The sequence below is a fragment of the Mytilus californianus genome, unplaced genomic scaffold, assembly GCF_021869535.1.
Source record: "Mytilus californianus isolate M0D057914Y unplaced genomic scaffold, xbMytCali1.0.p SCAF_2, whole genome shotgun sequence".
Classification (NCBI taxonomy): Eukaryota; Metazoa; Mollusca; class Bivalvia; order Mytilida; family Mytilidae; genus Mytilus; species Mytilus californianus.
The window spans coordinates 75,129,034-75,155,488 of NW_026262668.1; the positions used below are offsets into that span (position 1 = coordinate 75,129,034).

Here is a 26,455-nt window from a genome sequence, read left to right on the forward strand (position 1 = left end):
TAATTTAAGAAGTAAAGATCTTCTTGATGGATTCATACTTTGTGTGCAATTAGACGATTATATTTAGCCCTGTTTCTTTTATGCTCAAACTTAAACAGGTGACACTAGATATATCCTTATTTAAAGGAAACGAAGTTTATGATTTTGTAAATGAACCTTTGTTAAGAAAAAACCATGTAGAATATTCCAGATACAATGATATTACCGGTAATATTCCGAGAATGTTCGTTGCATAACCAATGATTTGATAACGTACAAGAAAATGTACAAAAATAGTATTATTGGCACTTTTTGAATTAAGTCACAAAGCAATGGTTAAACATCACTAATCATATACAACTAGTGAATGCAACTCTTGTTAACGTTTTTACATGCATCATAGCATTGTGTACATTCAAGCTAATAGTTGAGATATACGTGTTAGCTGAATATAAATTGGAGAATTGTGAATTTTATAATTTCTATGTCTTTTTTTTTATAACCTAAACATAGCCATTAGATCATAGCATTTTGTGATTAAAGTTGCTGACGTATTTCCCTTTTATAAAGCAATTTTGAACGACTCGTATTATTCATTTTTTACAAGGATCTAATAGGATTTATTTTCAACTTTAATTCCAATTTCTTATTTTCTTGTAAATCAAGGCGACTTTATTCATTACTTAAATCCTCATTTACAAGTCTTACTACGTAATCATACTTTGATCAACATATTAAAGAACATTATTCTATTTGTTTTAAGATAACAACAGATGTTGGGAACAGAACAACATTCCATTTTAACCAGAACGCAGCAGCAGTACCTATGGTATCAGGTGCTGTAGCTCTTGCTTTAAGTGCCAAGTAAGTGCAAATTCGAAAAAAATGTTTTCCATGAAAAAGATTAAAGAATTGGATATTTATCATGCTGTTTTAAGAACTTACACAATGTAGTCATATTTGAATCTGCAAAGTTAACGTGTTGCGATATTGACGTATACTCTATTTTATATTTAATCAATATTACTATTCATAGTTTCAAGAAAAAGGAAATGTATATATTACAACATTTCAAAATCTTGACAAAAAAAATAACTTAACTAAAACAAACTTTAAAAATAACACTCAAAACTATAAAAATAAAAAAGTGGAGTATACGGAAAATACTTTATATATATATATTGATGGTTTTTATTTACATTAGCATACAATGCATTTTATTGTGTTGATAATATATTTTTTTCTCAGTCCAGCTTTAACTTATCGGGACATTATGCATCTACTGGTACAGACGTCAAGAAGTAATCTCCAAGATAACATATACAAATCAAATTTCTTAACAAATGCTGCAGGAATCCGAGGTAATCATTTATAATATAAGATATCGTATATTTGAAAAAAGGGATGAACATTAAATTAAAAAAATACAATAAAAAAACCGGTTATTGACAATGATTATTTCAATCTGAACAGATGTTGTCATTCGGACATTCATTTTGGGTATGGTCTGCCTTTTTATCATTTTTCTTGTCATTTCCTATGTCAAATTCGAAAATTCCTTTTTCGTTGTGATAAATACAGAACCTTTAACCTAACTCTATCAAATGAGCTCTCTCACCTTGCCTCAAAATTTTAATGTTGAAGAACACGTAAATATATTGGTTTACTCTTTACTTACTCTCAAAAGGTATGTTTTGTGTATAATTGACAATACGAGGAAATAAATAGTATGTGTTCGATTATCAACAGAATGTGTATATTTAATAAAAAAATCTGTTTCGTTTTCATTTAAAAGAAATCAATTCAAATAAATGAAAAATAAGATATTAGAAGTCACAATATAGATCCATGTAAAGCCCCTTTTTTAGCTCACCTGACCTAAAGGTCAAGTGAGCTTTTCTCATCACTTGCCGTCCGTCGTCCGTAATCCGTCGTCCGTTAACTTTTTACATTTTGAACTTCTTCTAGAGACCCTCTGAATGGCAGGAAACCAAACATGGCATGAATGTTCCTTATGAACGCTAACCATGTGTTGTTACTTTGTAGCTGATCCATCATCCAAGATGGCCGCCAGCGGGGGACTTCATTTAACATAGGACCCTATGGACAATACATACAAATGTCTTCTTTTAGAGAACCACTGAATGGAATAAAACCAAACATGGCATGAATGTTCCTCATGAGATGCTGACCGAGTGATATTACTTTGAAGGTGATCCATCATCCAAGATGACCGCCAGAGAGGGGCTTAGTTTAACATAGGACCCTATGGAAAATACATACAAATGTCTTATTTTAGAGAACCACTTAATGGAATGAAATAAAACATGGCATAAATGTTCCTTATGAGGTGCTGACCAAGTGTTGTAACTTTGTAGGCAATCAATCATCCAAGATGGCCGCCAGCGGGGACTTAGTTTAACATAGGACCCTATGGGAAATACATACAAATGTTTTCTTTAAGAGAACCACTGAATGGAATAAAACCAAACATGGCATGAATGTTCCTAATGAGGTGGTGACTAAGTGTTATTACATTGTAGCCAAACAATCATCCAAGATTGCTGCCAGCGGGGAACTTAGTTTAACAAAGGACCCTATGTGAAATACATACAAAAGTCTTCTTTTGAAAAACCACTGAATGGAATGAAACCAAACATGGCATGAATGTTCCTTATGAGGTGCTGACCAAGTGTTGTTACTTTGTAGCTGATTTGTCATCCAAGATGGCTGCCAGCAGGGGGGTAAGTTTAACATAGGACCCTATGGGAAATACATACAAATGTTTTCTTCTAGAGAACCACTGAATAGAATGAAACCAAACATTGCATGAATGTTCCTAATGAGGTGCTTACCAAGTGTTGTTACTTTGTAGCCGAACCATCATCCAAGATGGCCGCCAGCAGGAGACTTAGTTTAACATAAGACCCTATGGGAAATAAATACAAATGCTTCTTCTAGAGGAGCACAGAATGGAATGAAACCAAACATGGCATAAATGTTCCTTATGAGGTGCTGATGAAGTGTTGCTACTTTGTTGCCAATTTACTGTTCAAAATGGTCACCAGGAGGACCATAGTTTAGCATAGAACACTATGGGGAAATATGTAACCAATGTCTTCTTCTAAAGAACCTTTGAATAGATTGAAACCAAACATGGTATTAATGTTCCTTATGAGGTGCTTACCCGGTACTTACCAAGTTTTGTAACTTTGTAACTGATTTGTCATCCAAGATGGCCACCAACGGGGGACCTAGTTATAGGAATTACATAAAAATGTTTTCTTATATGAACCACTGAATGGAATGAAATCAAATATGGCATGGATGTTCCTTATGAGGTGCGAACCAATTAGTGGTGTTACTTTGTTGACGATTTGTTATCGTAGAAGGCCGCCAGAAGGGGCCTTAGTGTATCATAGGAACCTATTGGAAATACAAACAATTATTAAAGTGTCTTCTAAAGAAAAACTCAATGGATCCAAAGCCAAGGCTTTCTGTAGAAGGCCGTTATTTGACCTTTGGGTAAAAATGTTAATAAGGTCAAGATCTATCTGCCCTTCAATTTTCAGACTAATCAGACAACCCGTTGTTGGGTTGCTGAATTGGTAATTTTATGGAGTGTTTTGCAGTTTTTGGTTATTATCTTGAATATAATAATAGATAGAGGGAAATTGTTAAGGTTTATGTACCCTTATTTTCGCCTGTGTATTCATAAATTTTTAAAGTGCGATAATATAAAAATAGACCAAAATAAATTTTGAAAATCTTTTACAGAAATCTTCTGTTAATCTTTGTAACTTGGCCAAATAGAATTAAACTTAGCCACTTAGCTTTCAGCACACTTATATTGGGTGAATTGCCCCAAAACCCCTGCCCAAATTTTTATTGAAGGGTGTTCCCAAAAAAGATTTAAAGATTTCCATCATAATACAGGCCCTGGGTGGAACAAATTTTACAATTATTTCTCATTTTAAGGAAATTACCTTAATACATGTATCTTTATAGATTGAGATATACTGTAAACTGAAAAAAATATCAAGAAAAGAAGATCTACACATATTAAGTCAACATGAGCAAAATTGTCAATTGACATCTTGATGGAGTTATTGTCCTTATAAAGTCATTTTCTACAATTTCAATGAATTTATTGGTAAACTTTACAAAAGTCTTCTGCTTTTGATTAAATTACGGGACCAATATTAAACCAAATTTGGCCTCAATCATTGTTAGGGTATCTGTTATGATTTCAATCTATTTTTACATGATTTCCAAAATCAAAGTAGAATCAGTAAAAAGCCAGTCAGTTCTACAACTGTGTGAACATTTTTTAATATTATAAATATAAAACCCATGGGTTGACATGGAATATGAAATATGATCCCATTGACTTCTCTAGTCTAGCAGATGATTTGTGTAGAGGAAATGTCATGCTCCCTGTACGTTAAAGAAACCTCGCAAGAACTTCTTAAGGAATGTGTAGTTAGCCTTATTTCAAAAAGTACAAAATCTAAGCCACTTCAGTCGGATTCTAAATGTCAAACTTTTAACGGTCGTCCTAAAGTGTAAAACCAACTTCCTATATATGTCTGAAATATTCTCATTGGACGTTAAGCAAACAACAATCAATCGATATTTTATAGGTTGCAAATATCAATATATCATGATATATTTGGAAAATAATTTCTAATTTAGTGTCATCATATTTTGGATTTGGACTACTTGATATTGGCACGCTAGTCGAAAGGAGTAAAACCTGGATTAACGTCCCACAAAGACAAACTTGTAGAACAACAAAAACTTTTGACAGTCCGTAAGTTATTATTCAAATGTTTATTAGTAAATCAAACTTTATAGATATTAGTTCTAAGCTTGGATAATATGCCAATGTCTCAAATGAAGTAAATCTTTTCAGAAGAAATATTCTATCTTGTTATGTTGTTGATATAGTTTTTTTTTTCCTGTATAACATACCTGAGTATGATATAATAAATTTTCAATTGGTAAATGTAAAATAATAATATATACAATCAAAAGACTTCTCCATGTTTCCATTGGATGAATAAAGGCAAATTAACATATTGAAAAAAAAAACATGTGCTTGATTGTTTACTAAGTCTGGATAAAAGTATATTGTCACATTTATCTAAAAGTTTGTATGTCACCATAATTTAATACTTCATTTTAGTAGCACACTGCATTCGTTTGACTTCAAAATTTATTGTATTCTTATTGATAATGAATGTTTCTCTTTAAATTTTTACTTAGTTTTTAGAGAATAAAGAATCTGTCTGATAATTGTTTTAGGTCGTCTGTTTGTTCTTTTTATCTTTAAATAAAAGGAGGTGGTATGAGTGCCAATGAGACAACTTTCAATCCAAGTCACAATGTATAAAAAGTTTACAATTAAAGGTCAAAGTAAGCAATGTTTAACTTGATGAATATATTTCAAAATATATTAAAATGTGTGTTGTCCTATACTGCAAATACATGAATTGATAATAAAATAATACATGACAAAATATGTAAACTAAGTTTATTTTTTTAGACTAAGTCGTGACTCCAATTACTTTGTAATTGAAATCACTGGATGCTCTGCTACTTATATAGAACATGTTGAAATATCATTAAAAGTAAACCACCAACATGCAGGACAGATAAAATGGGTTCTCGAATCTCCGTATGGCACAAAATCTACAATTCTGCCTGGCAGAGGTCTCGATCCTACTTCATACATGGACATAACTGTCTTAACTGTTCAAATGTGGGGAGAAAATCCTAATGGATACTGGAAAATTGAACCAACAGCTGTGTTTGGTAAAACTCTTGGTGGGTTTATTTCTATTTTCAAAAGCGGAAATGTCAATGTATGTGACAATGTTTTCAATTCAATACCTTTATCTTTAACTAAGGAAATTATAAACGACAACGTTGATACTTTATTTAATTTTGGACTTTACATCTGATACATGTTTCACAAACTTTTATCCCCTCCCTTATCCTGTTTTAAGTAATAATGATATTTGTATTACCAAATGTTGTACCGTCATTTAACAAATATGAAAAGAGAAAGAATTTTTCAAGTCTCAATAAAGTTTCAAAACACAAATTTCATAAATCTCAAATATTAGAGTGCAATAAAATACAATAAAACGGTTTACAACATATGAGCGACAATTTCCGTGTTTATCTTTGTTTCAAACCTAGACGAAAGACTATAACATATATCTATCGTTCAAACATATCACCAAGTGGCAAGTTTATATATTTTTCACAAAATTGTGAAGTAACATTCTACAAAAAAATTAAAAGTATATAGCCATTAATATCATTACTTTTAAAATCAATGTCTCGTTAGAACATTAAACGAAAATAATTTGCAAAAGCTTAACTGTCACTGCAAATTCAATGCAGTCAATAGCACCGATATTGGTCAGACGTCTAACATTTCACCATTGGTAAAAATGGATGTAATCAACACATTACAATGAGATGTTCATTATTAATGGTCGTGGATTACATTACATCGGTTATATAATCAATCTTATATAACAAACACATACAAAATATATAACTTATTATATAAATACTGTGCAATCTTTAATGTAGTTAAACCTTTACAAAAGTAGTATAGGAGTCTTCCGCCATTACTGGATCGTGAAAGCAAAAAAACTATCGGTCTTTATTTTTAAATTAAATAGGAGTAAAAGCAGAAAACTATCAATCTCTATTTAAATGAAATAACCGAATTTAGAAGAGGAATGCATATGTAAGAATTTACATTTTAAATTGAAAAAATAATTAAAAAAGAAGATATAATTCATCTTAATGTGAAAGAGGGACGAAAGATACCAGAGGGACAGTCAAACTCACAGATCGAAAACAAACTGACAACGTCATGGCCAAAAAAAAAAAAACAAATAGACAAATAATAGTACAGATGACACAACATAGAAAACTAAAGACTAAGCAACACGAACCCCAACAAAATCTGGGGGTGATAGATTTCTTTCATGTAAAACAATAGAAATACCAAATGAGTCGATTTTCAATAAACTATGTTGTTTGGAAACAAGCTCGGTGATCTTTATCTTTTATCATATTTTTTTTTCAAATAACACGATATAAACTATGATTTATCAAAGTACGACACTTTTTAATAGCATTGTTTTACCCCAAAAATACCTTAAGAATCCAAAATCAATATTATGGAAAGCAAAAGATTAACGTGATTCCAATTAAAACAATAATATCTTTTAAACGGTAAGATTTGTAATTTTCTGTTTCTCTGTGTGTGTAGCCAATGATTTCTATTTTTTTTATTGTATTTGAATTTAAAAACAATCTTTTCATTTTTAGATAACGGCAATGTAGAATCTGTAAGCCTATCGATTCATGGATATGCGTGTTTAGGTCAGCACTGTCTACCACCTGCTGAACAAGGTAAAAAAATCTTTCTTTAATGAGTTTAATAAAGGATCTTTATATTTCCGTACAAAAAAAAAGAGCCACAATACTAACCCGTAAAAATTGCAAACATACAACGATATACTAAAAAACTAATTCACAATTTTCCAAGAATTAGCAAATGAAAACTTTCAAACTAATTTATAATGCTAGGAGAAAACATTTAACCAATAGGGAACAAAATCTCCAGCCTTTTTGACGAGGCTCACAGCTAGCCAAATACATTATTCGAAAAGCCATACATTTATTCATGCGCATACTTAAATGCTATAGGATACTGTATGGCCTTAGTAGGAAGCGCTTACCTTGGTGACGCACCCGGTCTCGTTTCTTTTTACTTCATACGATTCCCTCAGTTTTTGTGGTTTACCCTGATTCGTAACTTATGATTTATCAGCTTTGAACCTGATTTTTATCATTTTAAGGAATGTATGAGATACGAAAATTCATAAACTTCTGTTGTCTCTAATTTATGTTTTAAGTAGCAAACGAAAAACGAGTAAGGCAGACAGTAACCATCGGCAACCACTGGATAACTAGTTCCGGACTCGGGAATGGCATATTAAGTAAAATCAAAACCATTAAGATCGACCTGTAAAAATATACTTAGTTAATAGATGTTGTTTAGACATTAAGACAATTTTGAATATTCTGTGTTGCACAAATATTATTTTCAGTGTTATCATCACTTATCTGACCACTCAGAAAAAAATCAAGAACCTATATTTAGAATTTGCGATTGCATGTATGTCATTATATGAAGGGCGTCTTTGGCTCACATATAATTCGTCTTAAAAATGATTATGGTGTAATATGTATGATAACAGAAAACTAATTTATTATTTATTCCAAAGCTAAATCCATATAGAAAGATCCGATTCAAATTATGAATAAGATACAATCTTATTATCATGGATCCCACCAGGACTCTCTCCCATTCTTTTGTTTCACAAAATGATGAAATAATATCATATGGTACAGATATAATTAAGTGTGCACGACACATAACAATCTTCTTCAGGTTCGATCGAGAGCAAAGGTTTGGAAAGTCAAGTAGTTATTTAAAATACAAATTTGAAATTAAATTCAAACTGGACTGAAGAGTCAACCTTAACCATGTCAGTTTTGTTATATCATTAGTCTTAACATAGACAAAAGGGTGAAAAAATTGGATTATCGTTTGTTGTCACCATTTTCTATAATGGTATTACGAGTGTTATAGTTATATTTTTAAAGGCGTAGGAGGTTGGAGCGGATGGCTTCCATGGTCACAATGTACAGGTGTATGTGGACAAGGAACTAAAAGTCGAATTAGACTGTGTAACGACCACAGTAATTCAAGATATTGTCCAGGAGACAGGTCGGAGAAAGTATCATGTCGTCTTCCTCAGTGTCAGTTTGAAATACAATCAGGTAGGACAGACAAGCTAGTTAATAAATGCATGTAAATAAAGGTAACGTTTATAACAGAGTATATGAAGACTAGTGCTTTAAACTTTATAGGCAAATGATATCAATTGAAATTCGTGTTGTTTTGCACTTGACGTTTTTTTCTTTTTTTGTATTAGTAATGCACATTCTGCCTTTCTGTCATAGATTATAACTTAAAAAAGAAAAAGAAAGCAAACACTATGCTATAAAAACCTTTTAAATTTGCATCTCAAATACATTTCTAGCAAAAATTCTTATCAAATCGTATATAGGTGTCACATAATTAAATATTCATTTCTTCCTTCCCATTTTATATAAAAGATCAAGAGAGTTATTTTTGTTGACACGCATATTTTAGATAGCGTTTTTTACATATTCTAATAATTATGATCCATTTCACATAATTTATTGAAAATTTTTCATTCATGAAATGTTTTGATTCTGAATTATATCAAGGATGGCATCTTTAATCCTGCAAACTAATTCTATTTTTCTTTATTTAAAAAAAAGAAGATCATATGTTTTTGTTGACTTCTATTCATTATCAGATTAAATTGGGGAAAATCATTCAACCTGGAAAAACAGCTAGTGTATAATAGTATCTATCATATCCTCATGCAGGAGAAAATTATAGTGGCTGTCCATCGCCATCATGGTTAACATCAAAATGTGTTGAACAGTGTTCGAGAGACAATGATTGTAGTGGAGATGCGAAATGTTGTTATAACGGATGTGGTCATTCATGCGAAATATCTAGAACATGTAAGTACCAGAAACATTGTTCAAAAATTTAACATAAAAGACATCACGGGTGCCACATGTGGAACAGGATATTCTCACCCTTCCAGAGCAACTCAGATCACCAAAAGTTTGTTTTTTTTGTATTGTTTTTTTTTTGGGGGGGGGGGGGGGGTCGTGTTGCTCAGTCTTTAGTTGTCTATGTTGTGTTTAATGTACAGTTGTTGATCTGTTTGTCTTTTTTTTTGCCATAGTGTTGTCAGTTTGTTTTCGACTTATGAGTTTGAATGTCCCTTTGGTATCTTTCGCCTCTCTTTTATGTCAGTTGCTTTAGGGGATGCAACCGTAGTTAAAGCACAACTAGAATACTAGCAACTGAAAATAAACCAACGTATAAAACGTTTCGGATCATAAAAACATAAGAGCATAAGTCTTGAAAGGTCAGCTTTGCTTGATAGAGTAGCAACTTTTTTTGGCACACGTCCATAAGTTAATGCATGAGATTCTTACTGTATTTCCGTGATAATCTCTGTATAGAAACTTTGATAAACAACTTACATTTATATTTTTAAATCTCGAATACATTTTTCACAGGGTATAGAACACCAGTCAATGTCCCGTTATCAGTGACAGGTTAGTAATTTGTAAAAATTGATAGAAAAGCTGTTTATGTGCAATTAACAAGAAGTAAAATAACAAAAAATACCGAACTCCAATGAAAACTCAAAACAGAAAGTCCCTTATCAGCTAGCTACACCTCTCACTTGTAAGACAGTCGCATGGAATTCCATTATATTGACAACAATGTGGGAGCAAGACAAAAGTATATTTTGTCGGAATTCATTTATACATTAAAACTTTCACTATATATCCGATATGTCTTTGTGAGTTTTAGTATCAATTAAAAGCGAGCTAATTAGTGTTCTTCATAGATAGTATACTGTATGATTGAAACACAATCAACGATGCACAATTATTTTGATTTCAGTTTATGTACTATAAATAATATATACGTATTGTGGTGCCTACCATATACGATTCACCATACGGAATAAGTTCATTCATGTTGCTGAATGTATTAATACCGTTTTGGTCTCATTACATACGTTCGATCCAAGGATACATCGTTTGTTCTATCTATTTTGTATCCACACAGGCAATAAACCTGGTCAATGTCCATTGCATTTAACAAGAAGATGTGTTGAACAGTGCTCAAACGACAATGATTGTCTCGGACAAAGAAAATGCTGTTACAACGGGTGTGGTCATACATGTGAGGCACATAATACTTGTAAGTAATCCATAAATCCTTTGATAATAGATGTTTCATTTTGTTGTAATATCTCTCATTCATAAATAATAAAGATTATTTGTTCACACGGAATTCTTAAAGAAATGATAATATAAAGATTAAATATCAGGCTTTTAGAGCATAGTTTTTCTATAAAAATTAACATATTTTTTTTAATTTCTGAATAGCATAGGTTCAGTAAAAGTGACCAAATTTATCAAAACAATTTTGCACAACGGTTTCCACTTATGAAAATGTTTCACAGAATTTGTACTGACAACGAGCAAATTAACGAGACAAAATCGTTGAGCATGATCTACGAACCCTTCTAGAGCATCTGGATTCGTGTTGCTCAGTCTCAAGTTTTCTATGTAGTGGGTTTTTTGGAGAGACTTTTTTTGTCTTTTTATCGTCCTTGAATTTTTCAATAGAATTATATGATTCTCTTTACCAAATGAGTTTTAAATCTGTATTATTTTTTTAAAATAAAATTTTCAATGGAGATATTTAGCGGTTGGTTAATGAATTGTGTATTCAATATGTTGTTCTTTATGACAAAAACATGTATGTCAAGTTCGATATAAACAATTTTCACTGCATCCGTCATGGTCCTTGATTGAACGAAATGTTACATTTTTGGACGTTTTCGTACGATAACTTGAAAACTGTTAAACTAATTCTTTTTTTTCAAATTTTGATACGATTGTTTCTTATACAAAAAATGCACGTGAACTTTTTGTTGACAATTTCGGCTAATACTGTTTAGCAGGTCTGGTCCTTTATTAATTAACGAGTGACACTAATAATTGTGATTAAAACACGCGTTTGCTGTCCTTTTGGCACTTTTTTTGTTAAATTTTACCTTAACATCCTTGATTTGCATTTGACTCTTATCTAAACTAAGGTGACAAATCTGAACTGTAGTCTCACATATCAGTCAAGCATGAAATGTCCTTGATCAAATATGTCTCTAAACTATCTCCAAGAATAATTTGAACTTAGCCATCTCAATTCAGTTACAACATAGCATTTTCAGGCTACTTAAGGATTGTAAAGATAATCCAAATAACACTCTATGCATTTTGTGCTTTCGAAGCTCTTGTCTCATTAACTTTTATTAGAAACACTGTTGAAAGAAAGGGAATTATGAAAATCAATCAATAAATATTAGTCTTAAAACATGTTTCATGTAATTTGGGCGGTCAAAACCTTATCAATCGTCATTTCTGTATCATAGAATCCAACGAGTATCAAAATCAATGTTTTAATAAGAAATCGATCACGTGATCGTGGTAACGTCATTGGTTCCTATCCTAGAAAATGTCTCAAACTGGACGATGTCGATACTTTTTCTGCTCAATTGCACGATGGACGATGTTTACAGCAGTTTTCTTGATCACTGATCAACTTAAGACATTTAACCTCATCAATTTGAGTCATTGAGTGTGGAAATTAAACAAGAAAAATTCATTATTTACTCATCCGAACAGTCCAACATCGACGAAGTTTCAGCCAATATCGATCGGCTTGTAACCACACAGATGTGTTTTTTCGATAAAAAAAAATTTATATAGCGCTTTCTGCGGGTTTTTTTTTTAAATAAAACTACCAAAAGAAAATATAAATTTAGAATTATCAATAATCAAATAATCCACAGAAAATATGTTTTTTTCTGCTATAGTGGCGTTTTAGATGTGCACCAGAAGCAAAAAGAAACGAGAGTAAAACTCAATAAAGAGTTCGCTAAGGATACGTTTTATAATTTACTTAGTTTCTTTTTGTTACGGAGGTCCTTTTCATAGGTATGAATTATCAGAATGTATGCCTCATTATATACTTTTTCGGTTGGAAATCATACAGCACACTGTGACATATCAGAGTTTTGTATTTTTGCATTTGGAATATTTTGACCCTTAAAATATGTATACTAGTTCAGCGAAAAGGGACGTCGCACTAAACTCCGAATATATAAATGAACCAAAATTTAAAAAAAAACTTACAAGACTAACAAAGGCCAAAGGTTCCTGACTTGGGACTGGCGTAAAAATGTCGCGAGGTTAAACATGTTTTGTGAGATCTCAACCCTCCCCCTATACTACATATATCTAAAGTATAATATTATAGCCTATACTACATATATCTAAAGTATAATATTATAGCCTATACTACATATATCTAAAGGATAATATTTTCACCCCTCACCAACTTCCAACCCCCAAATAATTTTTGCAATTAAGTTGTTTATTGCTACAAGCAAAAATGCTTCATTCCAGGAAAATAGATAAAAAATAATGATTCTCTTTTTGATGTATGCCAAAACATTTCTCTATATATACATCATACTATGTTTTATTGAGCCCAATCGGGGATGAGCATGAAAATTAGACATGTAGCATAAACATCATAGAAAAAAACATGAATAAAATTTATCACACAATTTGCTTGACTCTAAAGCACTTTACTTTCAAGCTGAAGGATAATAAAAAAACTGACAAGCACTTCAAATGTAGTATTATATTACTGAAGATGAATACTGAAGATGAGCATCGAACTATAAAACATAACTATAAGTAATTCTACAGTATTTCAGATAATTTATTTTCAATAGATTTTTGTAGTAAATTGAAATTGGGTTATGATGAAAATATAGTTTGCACTTTCGGGTGTCGTGTTTTGTATATTATGTATATCTATTATTCATTCACGCTGTGACTTTCGTTCATAGGTTATAATTCAAACAACGTTGTAAGCAATCCCCTTCATTATAAAACTACTATAAAACTTTCATCTTAAATACACTTCTAGCAAAACATGACATTCTTAGCATTTATCATGTCATTGAATATTCATTTCTCCCCACACATTATACATAAAACATCCAGAGATGCGTTTTGATTGCCACGAAATTTTCAGATGCTGGTTCATAAAGAGCACTCGGTCCCCTTCTCATTTTCAATAATCATGATGATGTTTTTATTTTTGAATCACACCAACGAGCATCTTTAATCCTATAGATAATGTATTTTTTCTTTACATAAACGAAAATGCATATCGTTTTTGTTGGCTCATATATCTTTACAGCTTACATTTGGAGCAAATTATTTAACCTAGAATAAAACAGTAATACTACTTGTATATAATAGCATCTATCATATCGTTATGCAGGGATCAGTTCTATTGGATGTCCTTTGCCATCATTGTTAAGAACAAGATGTGTTGAACAGTGTTCGAGTAACAGTGAATGTTTTGGACATGCGGAATGTTGTTATAACGGGTGTGGTCATACATGTGAGATACCTAGATTATGTAAGTATCAGAAATATAAATTGCACACGTTAAGACAGAAGTCCGATTAAGGTCAGTTTCTTTGAAGGAGTTGCAACCGTAGTTTAATCACAACTATGTACATTATATAAGTAACTGGACATTAACCAACGAAATGTATCATATATTTATAATGCAAATAAACTTTGGAATTCAAAAGTATAAAACATTTCAGAGCCTAAGTCTTGAAATGTCGCCTTTGCCTGAAAGCATAGAAACCTTGGTTGAGGCACAATTCCATAAGTTAATTCATGACATTCGTATCGCCTATTTTCAGATTATAAATAATGTTATTTAATGTATATAAACTCATCAGTGACGCTCGAATGAGAAAATTCAAAACAAAGTACGAAGTTCAAGAGAATTGAAGAACCGAAATTTTAAAAAGGTTTTTTCGCATACAGCTAACGTAACTTTAATAATTAGTTTAGTTATATTATAAGATTGTTACTCAATTTTTAAAAGATTAACATTGCCTATTGTGGCTGCTGTGGTTAGACTATTTTGGTGTTTGAGCTGCTAAAGGTTTTGAATCATTTGCACTCAAACTATTTTTGGAGAGAACATAATGGCGATTATCTGTGACGCTCGAATCGAAAAAGTTAAAAAGGCTTAATATAGTACGAAGTTGAAGAGCATTGAGGACCAAAATTTCAAAGGTTTTGTCATATATAGCTACGGTAAGCTATTCCTGGGTTGGAAAATCTGAAGTACTTTGAAAAATTCAAAAATTTATAATTTCATATTAGGTGAGAGCGAAGCTCGAACCCGATATGGAATTTACTGACCCGTATATATCGTATTATGACACAAGCACACTGTGTAACGAATTAATTGTACCAACTATCTCAACATGTGGAATTTAGACTAGTAGCCTATTAAAGTGACCGAGGCTAAAATATCAAGAACCTACTTTCATTGGTCTACACAAAAACAACTACGATCAATAACAATTTGTTTTCTACATTTATTTTCAATCGTTCATCTTAAGCTGCTGTCTAGGCGAAACGTTTCATATTTTTCTTCAACGTCATGTTGTTTTTTAAAGGGACGTAAGGCTGCTTCTAACCTTGTATAAAATAAAACACGCCTTCTAACCCAATATGAAATATACAGGGTCTCCACGTGTTTGCTTTTAACCAATGATATTCCTAGAAATGTGTTGGAGGTAAAATGATAATCAATAATACATTTAGACATAATTGAATTGAGAAAATAAAACAACAAGCAATTTAAATGTAGCATGGGTTGCTATAGATTGACAATGAACTATAAAACATAACCAAAAGTTTGTTTTGTATTGTATTTATTTTACAGTATCTAGAGAGTTAGTTTATTTTTTATACATTTTTGTAGATCCTATTACACCAACAACCACAGCCTCGACAGAGCTAGGTATGCGTTTTATAAATGTTTTATCATAGTATTTAAAGCTATGTTCTAAATATGTATTCCGTTACTTATTTATTGATTTTTTTTAATTCTTATTTCTCTTGAAATAACAACATCAACAACAATACTTTATTTTAAGAGGTGACACAGTTAGCTATATAACTTATCTTCCCTGAGGCCCTCATCATAGAAAAAGCATAAACAAAAATGCAAACATATACATGGCATTAATTAGTATAAAAGTCAAGTATGATGATAATGTTCAATACAACTTGATAAATGTTAGGAAAATATAAACATGATGACATAAACAATATTCAATATTTTTTTCAACTGGTTGATTTCAATAAATGATCTGTTGTTTTGTATTTGAAAGAATTAACAATTGTAATATTTCTTAACGATATTGGCAAATTATTCCAAAAAAAAAATGGTCCAGAATACATAAAAGATTTCTTGAACAATTCTATTTTTGGTTTAGGGAGTATGATGTTTCCTTGAATAGCATTTTTCATAAGGGGTATCGATTTCTGTCTGAAACATAATGAAACTTGCTAGTAAGATATAATGGGGCATCACAAACTTGTGATATTTTATTCTCTGTTCAACTGTTATCCAGTTTAAGTGTTAATACAAAATTTTCCTCACATTGTTTCCTTTTTTTTTCTATTTCGGAAGGTAAACTCAATAGTTTTGTGATATTTCAACATAGTTAATTACTATAAAGTAAAATAACAAAAATACCGAACTCCAAAGAAAATTCAAAACGGAAAGTCCCTAATCAAATGGCAAAATCAAAAGCTCAAACACATTAAACGAATGGATAATAACTGTCATATTCCTGACTTGGTACAGGCATTTTCTTATGTAGAAAATGGTGGATTAAACCTGGTTTCATAGCTAGCTAAACCTCTCACTTGTTTGACAGTCGCATACAATTCCATTATATTGACAACGATGTGTGAACAAAACAAACAGACATAATAGGTAAAAATGTCAAAAATAGGGGTACAGCAGTCAACATTGTGTTATAATCTTAATCACTATAAAAACAAACAAATATGTCAACAAAGTAAAACAAAAAGGCATATAGACAAAGCACATTAGTAAAAACAAAAGACAAGAATACAAAACTTTACCATAGCACAATAACACAATGACGGGATGTATAAGTACCGAGCCACGTCAATGGATATTACCAAAAACAGACTAAACAGTAAAAGTAATAATTTACAAAGACAAATAAAAGAATACTATAACACGAATGAGAGTGAATTCATGTGTTTCGGCAATTGTCTTACGTACTGTTACAATATAGAAATATTCATTCCAAATTGAAATAATATTCAATTATTATGAATTGCTGACTTATTTGAACAGTTTGAAATAAGTTTAAACGGTATCCATAGAAATTCCTAATAATATTCTTTATTCTTACCACAATTTTTTTCTGATAATTTGTTAATTTATTTACGGACAATTTTAGAAATGCACGTTAGAAATCATGTCAGAGACAAAGTAATGACTCAATCAATTGAAAAAAATAAAACGACAATCAATTCAGATGTTTTATTATCTTGCTCTAGGTAAATATTGAACTATAACTACTGTAAACCATTTAACTTTTCAGTGCGAATCATTTTTCGCGAGTATAGAAATAACGTGAAAGTAAATTGTCCCGAATAAGTAAAACACGGATTTTCTGTATATAAATACATTAAGAAAATAAGAAAGTTATAAAAAAATAAATGGTTGCGAAGTCAGCTAGAACAGACTTAGTGCGAAACAAAGTATCCGCGAAAATAAGTTACAGTATAGCTTATCAGTATTTAATTCTTAAGTATTTCAGATAGATAATTTATTTTCGGTACAATTTTGTAGATCACCCAACACCGACAACAACAGCTTGGACAGAGCCAGGTATACATTTTATTTATGTTTGCCGTATTATTAAAAATTACGTTCTAAATATGTATTCAGTCCAGTGGTGTAATTTGTATTTAAAAATGATGAAATTCTACATTACAGGAAGTGCAAGTAAAATTTACGGATTTTGTATTACTGAACAGAATCTTGTCTTCTTATTAAAATTAATTCTTATTTCTTTTTCATACAAAATCCGTCTCACATTGTTCCCTTCATTTATATTTCTTAATGTGAAATCAGTAACATAGTTGTGATATTTATACATATTTCAAATTAAGGATTTGGATATAAAGTAAACTAATAAAGTATGTTTTCTACAATTGTATTACGTATTTTTCAATATAGAAATAGTCCTTATAAAGTGAAATAAATCAAGAGTCGTTATAAATTGCTGACTTCTTTAAAAAAGTCTGAACTATGTTTAAAGAATAATCGTAGAAATTCTAATTCGTGTTTATTATTCTTGCCACAATGTTTCCTTTGCCAAAATGTAATAATTTCTAATCTTTGACCTTATGACGCTAAGATAAATTTGAAACGACGAGACAATATGACCCGCTCCTAAGTATAAAAAGTATAACATGCTTATTATCTAAGTTACCCTTCTAAACTTCTATGAAGACTCTTAATTTTGTAAATAATATATCGATGTCAAAGGATTATAAATGCATGGAAAATCGTAAGGCTTTAATGATTATTTATTCAAATGTGCTGTACTTTCCTTTCTGTATTTATGACATTAATTTTGCCATTTGATTAGGGACTTTCCTTTTTTAATTTTCCTCGGAATCAGTATTTTTGTGATTTTACTTTTTATTTATGAGTATTGATGTGTGCAACTACTTTAATATACCCTTGAAGAGATTCGATTACATGTTCCGGGTGTAGGAATAAGATGAGCATATATAATATAAGTTGTAGATTTAACATTGTTAAGTATGTTTACCTAAAATCATATGGTGATCTTAATTTGAAGAAACACACATAAAACCGTCCATCTCAACATAAACAAAACTTCTTATAGCCTTATAATGAGTTAATCAAGTTTCGGTTGAAATATCAAATAACAGAACATTATCCTTTTAAAATGGTAGGTATATTGTCCGGTTGTGACTGTGTTTTTTCGATCCAGTTTTTTCGAGTATAGACCCGGTTTTTACGAGTGAAACTATATACTATCAAATCGATTTACTCTTATTTTGCAAGTATATCAGTCTTATGCAATATTGTTCAACTTATTTTTAATGAGGTTCTTCAGGTTATGACGGAAACTGCGCATACTTGTCTTCTTTTGCATTTAAAATCAAGCTTTTTACATCCACCGGACTTTTTTTAACTACTAAAGTCATATTGTTATTTCAAAGCTGCCCCGGTTTTTCTGATGTAAAACTTGAAACAATCCATGTCAAAATATGTGCTAAGTTTTATGATAAATGAGTCATTAATGAAATTAACCAAAACTGTTTAATAAACTCATCATGGAGACCAGGATTAACATTGTCTACGCTAGGCGCGGGTTTCGTCTACAAAATACTCATCAGTGACGCTCGAATAAAAAGAATGTTAAAAAGGCCAAATAAAGTACGAAGTTAAAGAGCATTGAAGACCTAAAGTTTTGAAATGTTTTGCCAAATATAGCTAAGGTAGTCCATTCTAATTTTCTATTTAAGTTCACATTTACCTGAGGTTCTTGAAACCTACTAGAAATGCTTGCTATAAGTCATGTCAGAGATAAGGTACTGACTACTTTGCTTATCTTTGGTATTCCAACTATCAATAATACAGTCTCAGACTTTTGAAATAATAAAACGTCAAGCAATTCAACTGCAGTGCTATCTTGCTGAAGATAAACATTCAACTATAAAACATAATTATAAGTTTACAATTATCTTATTCTACAGTGTTTCAGATAGTAATTTTTTTTTTCTGTACATTTTTGTAGATCGTGCAACACCAACACTAACAGCTTGGACAGAGCAAGGTATACATTTTATAAATGTGTTGTCGTATGGTTGACAGTTCTAAATATATATTCAGTCCAGCGATGCATTTATATGTAGTAAAAAAAGATTTGAAAATGATGAAGTTCAAAGTCTATTTAGCCTAAAGGTGTTGCAACATTTGCTTCTAGTCATGTGTTAATTTTCCGACTGAATATTTAAGAAATGCATATTATAATCAGTGGCAAAGTACTGACTACTCGGCTGATGTGCAGTATTCTTATAATCAATAATACATTTTGATAATTGAGAATATCACACGAAAACTAATTCAACTGTAGCATTATGATCTATTATCTTGCTTATAAGAAACATTGAACTATAAAATATAATTATGTTATTCTACAGTATTTCAAATAGTTAATTTAATGATACATTTTCTCAGACAATAGTCTATTTGCCAATTCCTCATTCTTTTGTCACACAATTTTAACACAAGTTGTTTCCCTTTGCAGTTGCAGTCTTGTTTTTTATCGGTCAGATTGTGATCATGCAAAGCATGATAAGACGAAAATGATACATAGACGTTTTTACCAATATAAATTAAAAAAATAACTATTGAAATCAAAAGTGTTTAGCTGTACAACAGATTAAATATAATTAAAAGATTTGAAATACATAAAGATTATAAGTTTACAATTATCTAATTCTACAGTGTTTCAGATAGTAATTTTTTTTCTATACATTTTTGTAGATCGTGCAACACCGACACAACCAGATTGGACAGAGCAAGGTATACATTTTATAGATGTCGTATGGTTGAAAGTTACGTTCTTAATATGTATTCAGTCCAGCGATGCATTTATATGTAGTCAAATTTTTATTTGAAAATGATGAAATTCAAAGCATTTCTAACCTAAAGCTGTTGAAACTTTTAATTCGAATCATGTGTTAATTCATCGACTGAATATTTCAGAAATGCATATTGTAAGTCATATCACTGACAAAGTACTGACTACTGGGCTGATATATAGTATTCTAATAAATAATACATTTTTCGATAATTGAGACAATTACAGAAAACTAATTCAACTATAGTATTATCTTGCTGATTAGAAACATTGAACTATAAAATATAACTTTGTTATTCTACAGTATTTTAAATAGTTCATTTATCTTTTATACATTTTTAAGATCAAGAAACACCAACACCAACAGCTTCGACAGAGCCAGGTATAAATTTATAAATGTTTTGTCATTTTATTATATTTGTCAAAAGGTGTTGAAGCCTTTGCTTCTAACAATTTATTACTATTCCAACTTGAAATTTAAGAAACACATACTATAAAAGTGCCAAAGTACTGACTATTTAGCTGATGTACAGTATTCTGATAATCAATGAAACATGTTCAGACAATAGTCTATTTGCCAATTCGTCTAGACATTTTTACCAATTTTATATTAAAAAAATAACTATTGGAATCAAAAATGATTAGCTGTTCAACAGATTAAATATAATTAAAAGATTTGAAAAACATAAAGATTTCACACATTAAGCACAGATAAATTTGGTCTTTCTACTGGCTCCTCATTGTCAAAGAACATTTTGTCCTTCCTGAGAGAAACAACTCATCAAATAGATATCTAATTAAAGTTTCAATTATAAAATTGGGAAGTAGACTATTGCAAAAATAAAACGACAACCATTCAACTATAGCATTACCTTGCTGACGATGAAGATTGAACTATGAAACATATAAGTTTTTAAGTATTTAATTCAACAGTGTTTCAGATAGTTAATTTATTTTCTATGCATTTCTGTAGATCATTCAACACTAACAGCTTCGACAGAGCAAGGTATATATCTTATAAATGTTGTGTCGTATTGATGATTGATTTGATTTTGGTTTCTAAATGGCCAGTGGCAAATATTTCAAGCATGTTCAGGACGAATTGTATTGTTGAAATTTAATACGTTCTAAATATGTATTCAGTCCAGGAGTGCATTCATATGTAGTCTGTTTTTTATTTGAAAATGACGAATTTAATGGTGTTGAAATCTGTTTTTTTTTTCTAATAGTTTGTTTACTGAAAATTTAAAAAAATCCACATAAAATAAGTCGTTTCAAAGGCAAAGAACTGAATACTTGGCTGATGTACAGTAATATTATAATCCATTATTCATTTTCAGACGCATGAGAAAATAAAACGACAATTAATTCAACTGTAGTATTATTTTGATGAGAATGAATATAAACTCATCATAGATACAAGGTTTAAAATTGTGTACGCCAGACGCGTGTTTCGTCTTCAAAAGACTCACCAGTGACGCTCGAATAAAAATAAGTAAAATAACAAACAAACAAAGTACGAAGCTGAAGAGCATTGAGAACCCCAAATTTCAAATGGTTTTTCCAAAAAAGGCTAAGGTAATATATTCCTGGGGTAGAAAATCCTTGGTTTTTCGAAAAAATAAAAAGTTTTGTAAACAGTTAATTCATAAATATGATCATATCAATAATACATCCTGTGAACACAGAAGTGCTGACTACTGGACTGGTGATACACTCTGGGAGAAAACCTCTACCTGCAGTGACATCGACCCAGGGGTTGATAATAAATTCATCATATATACCGTCTTCAAAATACTCTAATCCAAAAAGTCAAACAGGCCAAAAATGAACTATAAAACATAACTTAACGGTTATAAGTATTTGATTCTATAGTGTTTCAGGTAGTTGATCTATTTTCTATACGTATTTGTAGATCATGCAACACCAACAACCACAGCTTTGACAGAGCAAGGTATATATTGTATTAATGTGTTGTCGTAATGTTATATTTTTCTAAAGGTGTATATAATTTGTTAATTTATTAACTGACAAATTAAGAAATGCATATTATAAGTCATTTAAGTGACAAGGTCTGGCTACTTGGCTGATGTGTTGTATTTTTTAAAATTAATAATACTTTATCAAACAATTGAGAAAATTAAACGAAAACTAAATCAGTATTTAAGATAGTAAATTTCTTTTCTATACATTTTTGTAGATCGTGCAACACCAACACAACCAGATTGGACAGAGCAAGGTATACATGTTAGAAAAGTGTTCTCGTATGATTGAAAGTTACGTTCTAAATATGTATTCAGTCCAGGAATGTATTTATATGTAGTCAAATTTTTATTTGAAAATGATGAAATTCAAAGTCTTTAACCTAAAGCTGTTGAAACCTTTAATTCGAATCGTGTGTTTATTCATCGACTGAATATTTCTGAAATGCATATTGTAAGTCATATCACTGACAAAGTACTGACTACTGGGCTGATGTGCAGTATTCTAAAAATCAATAATACATTTTTCGATAATTGAGACAATTACAGAAAACTAATTCAACTATAGTATTATCTTGCTGATTAGAAACATTGAACTATAAAATATAACTATGTTATTCTACAGTATTTTTGTAAATTTATTGGGGTGTAAAAGCGTTGACCGAAGTACATTTTGTATGAAGCGCGGAAGCAAAGTGGCAAAGAACTGACTACTTGGCTGATGTGCAGTATTCTAATAATCAGTAATACATATTCAGACAATTGAGAAAATAAAACGACAACTAATTCACCTGGAGTATTATTTTGATGAGGATGAATACAAACTCACCATAGATACCAGGATAAAAATTGTGTACGCCAGACGCGTGTTCTGTCTTCAAAAGACTCACCAGTTACGCTCGAATAAAAAAAGTTAAAAACCAAACAAAGGTCGAAGCTGAAGAGCATTGAGGGTCCAAAATTCCGAATAGTTTTGCCACAAACAGCAAAAGTACTTCTTGGGTAGAAAATCCTAGTATTTCGAACGTTTTGTAAACAGATAATTTATAATTATGATCATATCAATCACACTTTCTGTAAACACAGAAGTGCTGACTACTGGGCTGGTGATACCCTCTGGGAGGAAACCTCCGCCAATAGTGGCATCGACTCAGGGGTTGTAAATGAATTCCTCATAAACATTTTTGCGCCAGACGCGCTTTTCGTCTTCAAAAGAGTTAACCGTGACGCTCGAATATAAAAAAACAGGCCAAACATTGAGTAATAAGACATAATTATACGTTTAAAAGTATACGATTCTACAGTGTTTAGGTAGTTCTTCTATTTTCTATGAATATTTGTAGATCATGTAACACCAAAACCCACAGCTTCGACAGAGCAAGGTATATATTGTAACAATGTTTTGTTGTATTGTTATGTTTGTCTAAAGGTGTTGAAGCCTTTGCTGCATATAATTTGTTAATTTATGTGAACTGACAATTGATGAAATGTATATTATAAGTCATTTAAGTGACAAGATACTGGCTATTTGGCTGATGATCAGTATTCTGATAATCAATAATGCTATTACAGATAATTGAGAGAGAAAACGGCAACTAATTCAACTACAGTATTATCTTGATGAGAATGAACACTATAAAACATAACTACAAGTTTAACAATATTTAATCCTACAGTATTTCCGATTGTTAATCTACTTTCTATACATTTTTGTAGATCATGCAACACCAACAGCCAGAGCTTCGATAGAGCTAGGTATAAATTTTATAGATATGTTGACGTATTGTTTAAAGTGATGTTCTAAAGTAGTAATCAATTTCGTGATGTTTTATATGAAGTCATTTTTTTTTTATTTTGAAATGATTTAGTTTTACATTACAGGAATTGAAAGTAATATTTACAGATTTTGCATTACAGAAAAGTATTAATGAAATTATTTTTCAATTCTTATTTCTCTTGTCATACAAAATCCTTCTCATATCATTCTTTTCATTCCTATTTCTAAAGATGCAATCAGTAGCCTAACTGTTGGTATTTAAAAAAAAAATTAGATTCTGCATTTAGTGTGTGATAGGGGTTTAATGCTAAGTACACAAAATAAATCATTTTATCACAATTGTTTATGTACTGTTAAAACATAGAACTTTTCATTCTAATTTGAAATAAAGCAAAAGTGATTATAAATTGCTAAATTATTTAAACAATTTGAAATATTTTTGATATACTAGTCATGGATTTCGTTAACACAAATTACATAAACCTTTACTTAATTTGTTCCTTTTTTATGTTTTGTATCGTTTTGATGAGGTAAGCCCTTTTAAACTGGCTTTAACAGTTGTTTATGTTGTGTTGTTTCACCACTGTCCCAGGTGTGATGAGGGTTATGGGGCCTACAAAAAATGTTTAATCCCGCCACATTTTTTATTTGTCTGTCCCAAGTTAGGAGCCTATAATTCAGTGGTTGTCGTTTGTTGCTGTTTATCATATTTGTTACACGTATAGTTTTGTTACCATAAACAGACCTTTACTGTTCTCGTTAGAACTATTTTGCATTTGTTATTTCGGAGCCTTTCATAGCTTCCAAGCGGTATGAGTCTTGCTCATTGTTGAAGCCTGTACGATAACCTATATTTCCTTACTTCTTTCTCACTTTGGTGTCTGTTGGACAATATCGCTTTGGCAATCATAACAAATATTCTTATTTTCATATTTAATGGTAAATAAAGGAAACAGTAGTAAACCGCTGTTTAAAACTCATAAATCGATTAAGAGAAAAACAAATCCGGGTTACAAACTAAAACCGATGGAAACACATCAACTATAAGAGGAAAATAACGGAACAACAGAAACACTGAACTTCAACAAAAACAAACGCCAACATACATAGAAACGGACTATTTGATAACAACTGCCATATTCCTTACTTGGTACAGGATATTTTAAGAAAATGGTGGGTTGAACCTGGTTTTATGGCTAGCCAAACCTCCCGCTTATATGACAATGTTAAAAAATATGACAACACTACGTGACAATACAACCGTAGAAATTTTTTATGATATCTTTTTTTCTTATCTTTGCATGGTCGGAAATCTTGCAATTAATTTGCCAAAGTTTGCCCATTTCCAAAATCTTTGACCTAATGAAATCCTAAACCATAAGACAAAATAAAACGCTTCTTAGCACAAAAAGCGTAGTATTGGAAGGCTAATCTTTTAAGTTTCATTTCTGAACTGCTCTGTAGAAGCTTAACAAGTGACGAAAAGTTCGATATCTAAGGATATCTAAGATGAACTGATTACTGGGTATTTTAAAATTCAAATAAAATGTGCTTTCATTTCTTTTTATTTATATATAACATAAACAACTTTGTTTTTGATAATCGATGTCTGTTATACATTAAAATACACTTAAGAGTTTATATCAATAAGTTATGGAGATATACGATTACATGTACCAGTTGTAGGAATAAGTTAAGCGAATATTATATTCAGTTAGAGATTGAATATCATTCGGTGATTTTTACCTAAACACATATGATAATGATTATCTTAATTAAACAATAAAGTCTAGAACGTCCATATCAAGCTACTAGTAAACAACAATGTTCCTAGCGTTCAATTGTGTTATTAAAGTTCCGAATGATATGTAACGAAAAAAAGAACGATTCGCAGAACATTATCCATTTGATGAAAAATAAGTTATTAGTAATTATGGTATTGGAAAATAGTGCATGTTCATTTCTTTTTCAGGTTGTGTAGATCTATGGGAAGATTGCAGCAGTTATTCAGACCGAGATAATTTATGCAATCAACAAAATCTTCGCGATAATTGCCGAAACACATGTGGATTGTGTTTTTCAGTTGAAAATTGAACATGTTGAAATCAATGTAATAAAAAATGTTTAAGTGAATTCTTGATGAATCATTACTGCTTCTATGAACATGGACGTCATTTTTTTAAAGCAAGGGGAAATCTTTTGTTATGTTATATATGTAGTTAATTTACAGACAAAACAAGTCAAGAAAACATCATACACTGGATAATAGCAATGATAGAATTTTAAGAAAATAATAGAAGAAATAATTATTTTAATCGAATCTATATTTTGAGAATGTGAGAAAATTACAACTGGTT

At 30.8% G+C, this 26,455-nt stretch overlaps 1 protein-coding gene across 10 annotated transcripts in view; it reads left to right on the plus strand.

Annotated features, from left to right (window-relative positions):
* LOC127730300 (furin-like protease kpc-1) overlaps positions 1-26,231 on the plus strand; it is a 131,142-nt gene extending 104,911 nt beyond the window's left edge. For 3 of the 10 annotated variants that reach the window (XM_052238621.1, XM_052238622.1, XM_052238623.1), the window contains exons 13-33: positions 743-843; positions 1,228-1,340; positions 4,675-4,792; positions 5,528-5,808; positions 7,339-7,422; positions 8,683-8,859; positions 9,499-9,639; positions 10,210-10,248; positions 10,772-10,906; positions 14,072-14,212; positions 15,587-15,625; positions 17,504-17,542; positions 19,491-19,529; positions 20,243-20,281; positions 20,683-20,721; positions 21,313-21,345; positions 22,255-22,293; positions 22,540-22,578; positions 23,665-23,703; positions 24,038-24,076; positions 26,071-26,231. In XM_052238621.1, coding sequence (XP_052094581.1) covers positions 743-843; positions 1,228-1,340; positions 4,675-4,792; positions 5,528-5,808; positions 7,339-7,422; positions 8,683-8,859; positions 9,499-9,639; positions 10,210-10,248; positions 10,772-10,906; positions 14,072-14,212; positions 15,587-15,625; positions 17,504-17,542; positions 19,491-19,529; positions 20,243-20,281; positions 20,683-20,721; positions 21,313-21,345; positions 22,255-22,293; positions 22,540-22,578; positions 23,665-23,703; positions 24,038-24,076; positions 26,071-26,192 — 1,836 coding nt within the window. In that variant the 3' untranslated portion in view covers positions 26,193-26,231. The remainder of the gene's footprint in view (positions 1-742; positions 844-1,227; positions 1,341-4,674; positions 4,793-5,527; positions 5,809-7,338; positions 7,423-8,682; positions 8,860-9,498; positions 9,640-10,209; positions 10,249-10,771; positions 10,907-14,071; positions 14,213-15,586; positions 15,626-17,503; positions 17,543-19,490; positions 19,530-20,242; positions 20,282-20,682; positions 20,722-21,312; positions 21,346-22,254; positions 22,294-22,539; positions 22,579-23,664; positions 23,704-24,037; positions 24,077-26,070) is intronic. The other 7 variants (XM_052238626.1, XM_052238624.1, XM_052238625.1 and 4 more) reach the window with 7 other exon arrangements.
* The last annotated feature ends 224 nt before the right edge of the window (positions 26,232-26,455 follow it).